The sequence below is a fragment of the Notechis scutatus genome, chromosome 2 (assembly GCF_049901735.1).
Source record: "Notechis scutatus isolate UNSWTSFEM ecotype Mainland chromosome 2, rNotScu1.2, whole genome shotgun sequence".
NCBI lineage: Eukaryota > Metazoa > Chordata > Lepidosauria > Squamata > Elapidae > Notechis > Notechis scutatus.
Genome location: NC_142010.1, coordinates 77,610,784 through 77,618,440, shown reverse-complemented (window position 1 = coordinate 77,618,440; position 7,657 = coordinate 77,610,784). Strand labels below are relative to the sequence as shown.

The window sequence follows — 7,657 nt, the reverse complement described above, 5'->3', positions numbered from 1 at the left end:
CTATCAGTTCGCGCCAGTTCGGTAGAACTGGTTGTTAAGGTTGCTGGTAGAAAAAGAAGAAAGAAAGAAAGAAAGAAAGAAAGAAAGAAAGAAAGAAAGAAAGAAAGAAAGAAAGAAAGAAAGAAAGAAAGAAAGAGAAAGGAAGAAAGAGCAAGAAAGAAAGGGAGAGAAAGAAAGGAAGAAAAAGAGTAAGAATGAAAGTGAGAAAGAAAGAGTGAGAAAGAAAGGGAGAGAAAGAAAGAAAGAAAGAAAGAAAGAAAGAAAGAAAGAAAGAAAGAAAGAAAGAAAGAAAGAAAGAAAGAAAGAAAGAAAGAAAAGAAAAGAAGAGGGGGGAGAGAAAACTCTGTGCTATTATTTTTAATTGTTCCATTATTTATCATATATTAATATTTTATACTGCCCCTCCACCTAGAGTGATTTTACTGCCTTTCTTTTGCCCAGGTATTTTTCAGGGTTTACAATACATGCATTCAACGCCTATAGTCCAGAGCATAAATACATGTGTGTTGAAAGGCACTTTGGAGGTCTTCTATTCCAACCTTCTGCTCAGGCAGGAAAACTGAGGATGTCAAACTCTGAGTAGAGGTCCTGGGAAAGGTGTCAGAATAACAGAATAACAGAACAGAAACGGCTGTTCAATCTTTTTTCTTTTTTTTTGTAAAAATTTTTATTTGAGTTTTCACAAAACATAATACAAATAAAACATCTTTTTTTTTTTTTTAGAATAGCATGGTCCTGGGTTATCACTTCTCCATACAGACACAAACTCAATTTCATATTCATCTTTGTATTCTATTCCATATCTTATTACTATTTTAGCATTTTCTCAGTGATTTTTCCCTTCCCTAAGTTTTCTCAACCTTGCTTTTAATCATCTCAATCCTTTCTAAATTCAGTTATATATCTTTTTCTAAGTTTCAGTATCTTTCAAATCATTATATTTATATTTTTGTCTGCCCTATTTCAATTTCATATTTTCTTTTCTCTTTAAATAAATTTTCCCCTGTAGTTACCGATTGGAGTATGACACCTTTGTATCTTTTAGTTTTTGCCCATATATATATATAAACAATAGTAGATAAAATACTTATTCTATTCCAATTCAGCTCAACCATTAATGTTAGTTACAATCTTCCATTAATATAAATTAATATCATTAACATTTCTTTTCAATTAAATATCATACTTCCTTAGGAACACTTATAATATTTCCATAATTTTTTTTCATGTTTCTTTCATATTTCTCTTCACTTAATTTTTTATAAATCTTTATATATTTTATAAATTTTTATAAATATTAAAATGTTCCCATCCTTTCCTAATTTCATTCTCTCATTCTCTTTATTTCATTTATTAACAAACATTCCATTCCATTACAATAAGTATTTTATCTATCACTTTAATCCCACTTGTTTCTATATTCATTTCTATTTCTAATATAACAATGCTATCTTATGTACCCTTGCAGAATCCTCTCTTTCAATTAAATTTTCACCATTGTCTCTAGGTCTTCTAAATAGGCTTATACCTTTAATCCTTGTACGTTTTCCCTGTTTTTCTATATCCTATTTCTGTCCTTTATAACTTCTTTTCCTTTCCTTCTTCCCGCTCTTCTTCTCCCTCCCCTTTTTGATCACATAACTAGCTAGCTGCAGTCCAGAGTGAAATAAGTAAGACATTGCTGCATTTTCTTCCAGACTGCTGCTCTAATTGCATTGCTGTCTGATAGCAGATGCCGGATTCTTAGGAAGAGAAAGGTGACAGTCACACAACAGAATAGCTGACTTGTAGCAGTGGCCCATGAAGCAGTTTGCTAGGTGACACTGCCAGCCACTGCTGTTAGTCTACTGTAGACCATGGGAAATTCCCATTCATATATATCTGCTAGGAAATAAGAGTAGAAACAGTTGAATCGGTTGTCAGGTTCCAATTAATGTACCCATTGCAAACAGAACTCCGAGGCAATCCATTTCCTTAAAGAACAGGTTCATTCAGATACATCATCTTGGCACAAACTGGTGAAAAGTCAGTCCTGAAGATTCCCATCCTTTCCACCTCATTAAAAGTTTTTAATTTCCCCAAAACAATATATCACATTGTCCAATTGGGATAATGGCTGGATGCTTGGCGACTTCTCTCCTCCTCCTCTGGCCAGCCAGCTGTTAGAATGTATCTGACTCATAAGAGAGCTATGTTGTTTTGGCTGAAAACTCCATCCACCTCTACTCTCCCCCTTCAATTCCAAACTGTGGCAACCTGAATCCATGTGAGGATTACCCATGATAGAAACAAAATCCCCACCAAAAAGGGATCAGCCACAGCCAGCTCAGATTCAGGCTTGACATCAGTATCCTGGAAGTCATGCTGGAGAGTTGCTTCTGGGCCAGGTACTCACATCAGCAACAAAGACTATCCAAGAAGCAATTGCTGCTGATTGTGAGTCTAGCCATAATCAGAATTAAATATAAAAGTAGGGTTTCCTCGCTCCCCTATACCTCAATGAGTCAAAACACATTAAACACAATCAAAGCCATCACAAAATTATTTTTTGCAAGATTGTATTAAGTGTCTGGATGTCAGTACTTCAGAAATACAATTATTTTAGGTCTTATATCTAAGCTGTTTATTAAGTTCGAAGCATCAGCACCTTGTTATTTGACTTTTTCATATTTGAATGCCAAGTAGTAGTATCCAGCTTTTTTTCTACTAAGTGTAGCCGTGCTGTGGTTTCTGTCAGCATGTCCATAAGCAGTTCAAGCTGCAGCTTCAAGTAATTGTTCTCTTCCAGTAAGGATTTGTTTGCTTTCTTCAGGGCCTTGTTGGGTGATTCCTTATCTGGAGAGGGGAATAACTGTAATAAAGGCATCTGTTGGGGGATATTCTCATTTTGCCATTCACCATTGTGGAAGACAAATTTTGCTTTGTTCAGCTGAGCACATGGATTGGCATAGTCCATTCCAAGTTCAGCTTGTCGGGTTTTGTAGTCCAATAAATAGAAGGTGGATAATGAAGATGCTTGGCGAAGTGTTGGCCTTCTTGGATAGAATCTACGAGAAAAATGATCAGCCCAGTAATCACGCACATCCTGTAGAATGTTAGAAATGGTTTCCATGACAAGGAGAATTAGAGATGTAGGATACCAGTAAGAAATCTACAGAAGAAAGTTCTGGAATAGAAAACCAACATGTCCAAAGTTAAAGAGAGGACTGGATATTATATAGCTTAATTAGATCAGAAATGAAGTTGGCTAGATGTATAAATTCATAATTTCTTTATTTAAAATGATGCTTACCATTTCCTATAGTGGTTTATAAATGTAGAAGCATACAATATATAACACAATATTACATTGTTGAAAGTCAGTCAGATTCATCAAGCAAGCTATCCATCTTTAAAAGCCCAGGTAAAAAGAAAAAAATGCATGCTGAAATCAGGGATGGTATAAAAAGCAAATATATATCATCTAAAAAGAAGTCAAGAAGGAATATATATCTTCTTAAAGCTATACTGTAGATGCTAAGCAAGCATTCCTAAAATGTGACCTTCCCAATGATATTAAATTGCATGTCCCAACACTCCTCAATATTGGCCAGATCTGCTGGAAGTGGTTTAACCATGCATTCATTTGCTATTGGTGGAGAAGATTCGGATTAGATTGTGTATGTTCAGTTTGCTGCCAGATGATATGAACAGCCAATTTCAAAGCCTTCTTATTGTCCTTGTTGGGTTGGAAATTCTCTAAATAGTCAATAAAATTAAAACTGTCTTCTGACAGTATTTCAATCACCGAACTGGTTTCTGTTCTAAGTAAACATTCTGTTTGAAAGAATGGTGGAAATAACTTCTGCAAGCTTCTCTGGGAACAGTTTCATAATGGGGATGCCAAACCAAGGAGAACTGTACCCCAGATAAAATGTCACCTTGTCTCACACTGTTCAGAAATTATCAAAAAGGCCACTCATGATCTGACAGGATTGTGTAGAAAAAACAGTCTTCAGATTATTGAAATAAGAAAAGGATCCCTCATAGTTATATATATGGTAATGTTTTCATTGTGATCATCCATCCTCATTTAAGTTTGGATGAAATGACAACATGTTGGGATTTGAGGCAAGAGCCTTTTCTATCATCATATCTACCCATTGGAATATCATTTCCCCAGTTTAATATCATTTGCTTATCTTATATTCTTCCTTGTCCAACCTCTATTTGAGTGTAATAGCAGCATGACAATAATCTAATTATACCATGATTGTTTCAGCAAACCATAGGATATTGAAACATGAAAAAGAGTAGACATATAACAGGTGTACCTTTGGTGTCCTTCAGATCTGTTGAATTATAGCTTAAGAAGGGTCATGATGATGGAAATTCTGGGAGTTATAGTCCACATCTGCATCAGGGTAGAGAAAATTGTCCTGGTCAATAGTTTCTAAATGAGAGAAAGAAAAATGAGTTTGGCCTGGATGTGTAGGCCATTAGTCTCAATATTCCAGAAACTTGATTATTTGCTTGATTCTTCTCTTCTTTCCCTTTCTCCAGTATTTTAAGGTTTAAACCCTAACATTAACTCTTGGTATTGGTGATCCTTCGCACAAGTAGAAGAATAGATCATCTTTCTCAAAGAGTTGCCTCACAAGGAACTTGATATATCACACTGCTATCACAATGAATGGTAATATAGTTAAATAAGGGCCCTCCCTTCCCCCATTGTTGAGGGCTTTGGAAGAAAGCATATGGAGACAGATTGTAGACACTATTAGCCATTAAAGCAGGCAAAATGTTCTTCCTGTTCTCAGAAAGCTATGCTCACCAGATAGTATTTTGTTGTAGCTATTCAAGTTCTTGTTTCAGCTAAAACCTCAGGCATGAACAGGTTTGGCAGTAGAGATAATCTATTCCTTTTAAGTGTATTCACATATGTATGTACACTCTCACTGAAATTATGCCTCACATCATATTGTTAACTTACCTAATGTCACCATGTGACTTGCAATGTCTCACAATTGCTGTTCCTGTTTTATCCAATCATATTTTTGCATGCAATAAATACTTAAATGAAGATGGTTTGTTTTATGACTGTCAAATGACACTTCAATGTTTAGCTGGTTACATTAATTGGTATTAATTAACCCGCTACATAGTTTGTATTGTGAAAGTTGATACAAGTTTCATGTATCAAGTGCACATGCCAAATGGCCTATTAACAAACATGTTTATAAGTTAAACAATTTTACCTCCTATTTCAGCTTCTTCCACCCCAAAAAAACTATTTTTATTTAGACTTTTAAAGTCATTGATATAAACTGAATTTCAATGTAGTACATTAATACAATTTCCTGGTTTCACACAGCACATTGTGCAAAATTAAACAATACATTTTAGCCAAGTATTGTATATTAGGTGATGCAAGTCTTACAGTACAATAGTAACTTTTATACAGGTACCACTGTTCAAAATATGTTGAGAATTCACTGTTCAGAATTCCTGTACAGGAATGACAATTATACCAAAACTTAAATATGTATAAAATAAGCACAGTGGCTATTTGCAAATTCTGTTAATGATTGCACAATAGTTTAAGAGTAGTTTATCTAGGCTTTCAAATAGAAAATGGACCTAATTCAATTGCCATTTGTAAACTGCTAATTCTGAAATATATAATTAGGAAGTACACTTGTGAAATAAAGATACACATTTTGCCTGTTAACCTTTAAAAATTGTTTTTGGCAGTAAGACAAGTCTAGCAAGTTGAAAAATAATTAAATATCACTTTGCAATACATAATAAGTGATAAATTTGTTTTGAAGTCTGGTGACATACCCAGACATATTTATGTAGGCTTTTGACAACAATTCAGGGTGGTTTTCCATTGCTTTATTTCATACTTTTCTTTTTTAACAGACAGTACTCTACTTCCCATATTCTCATCCAAATAACCAGATAATGTTTAGCTTTCTCATTTAAGTGCTGCCATCTAGCAGATCATAAGACATAATGCAGTACTAAATATGTAAAACCAGAATGCCCAATGAAATAAAGACACTGCATTGGGACTGTCAAAATAAAAAATAGATTAATTATTATTAATCCAGTCTAGAATATTATGAACAAAAATATACAATAAAAATAATATCCCATCTACCTAGATAACAAGTCAATTCATTTTTCTATTCTGCATTTTATTTAACATTTTGCATAACATCTGTAGTTATATAACATAACCATATAGTTATGTAGTAACATAGCATCTGTAGTTACAAAAACCTTTTTAAACCAAATTTTATTAATTTTTAAAGATATATACCATATAATATACCATAATCTAATCATTAATATTAACAATCATTTATATCTTAAACATTTTATCCATTTCAATTAAATATCATGCCTTTGTGGGAACACTTATGCTTTCCAAAAATTATTACACCCCCCCCACATCACATGTCTTAAATCATACTTCATTACAGTTCTCCCTTTTTCTTAACTAAAATTTCACTAGTTTATATTAAATATTTTATCACATTTTAAATTACATATTATTTCCAATTTTCTATGGTTATTTCTAAATACAAATATAAAAATGCAATCTTATGTACCTTTCTAGAATCCCAATTTCAATAAGATTTATCCATTATCTCGAAAAAACTTTTGCTTCTTCACATCTTGCTCCCCACCATTAAGGCTTCTCATCCCTTCCTTTCTCCCTTGCTTCTTCTTCTCTTTGTCCTCTTTAACCCCTTGTCTCTCCACCTCCCTTTTCTTCTGTTTTCCCTCTTTCTGTTGTTTCCTAACATAATGTCCCTTTTTCACCTTATTCTTCTCTTTTTGGGTTGTTTTTCCAGATCTTAAAGTCTTCTTTTCCTTTTTCTCTTTCTTTTTCCCTTCTCCAACCAAAGTTATTTGTTCATCAAGGATGGCTTCTTCTTTGTCCCCATCATCCTGTTGCTCATTCTGCTTCACATAAGTATAAACTGCCATTTCTAAAAATTGAAAAAGAGTGCCAAAAACATCTTTCCCTTCTTGCTTTTCTTTTTCATATTTTTGATATACAAGTTTCAGTCCATCCACAAATGATACCATTGTGTAGAGAAAAAGTTTTTCCAAACAACCACCCAGATGTTAATAATTCTCAAAAGTTCCAAAATCACCAAACAATCCAAACAGGCTGTTTCTTTTAAATACCTTCTTCTTCTTCACTTTCTCTTTCTGGAGTTAAAGTTTAATCACAAAGTTCTCTTTCAAATATATTTTTCAGAAGTCTTATTGATGTTTAGTAACTCTTTAAAATTCTAGGCAATCTTCTCCTTATTTTCAAATTTTGCTCCAATTTTTTTCCCCCCTCTCTCTTCCCACTCACAGCCAAAAGAGTTTTTTCCATCCGCTATCATGGAATTGCAACATACTGCATTAGACTGACATACTGCATTTTCCATCCGCTATCAGGAATTGCAACATACTGCATTAGACTGAAATAATGGAAAACACCATCAGTCTAGAGATATAAATCAAATTATTTCAGGAAAGCCTCTAAGCAGCTCACAGTGATGGACTGTGCTATAATTTATGAGTCTGCTAATTCCTTATTACCCGTGAGAATTGGGACACCTCTCATATAGCTATGTCATGCTACAAGAGCATGACTAAAACCAAATTC

The 7,657-nt window shown here is 33.7% G+C and overlaps 1 protein-coding gene across 1 annotated transcript; it reads right to left on the bottom strand.

The window, feature by feature from the left end:
- Positions 1 to 2,577: 2,577 nt before the first annotated feature.
- On the bottom strand, positions 2,578 to 3,145 carry CBY3 (chibby family member 3). The gene has a single exon (XM_026692327.2). The coding sequence runs from the start codon at positions 3,110 to 3,112 to the stop codon at positions 2,627 to 2,629; it is 486 nt and encodes a 161-aa protein (XP_026548112.1). The 5' UTR covers positions 3,113 to 3,145; the 3' UTR covers positions 2,578 to 2,626.
- Positions 3,146 to 7,657: the final 4,512 nt, after the last annotated feature.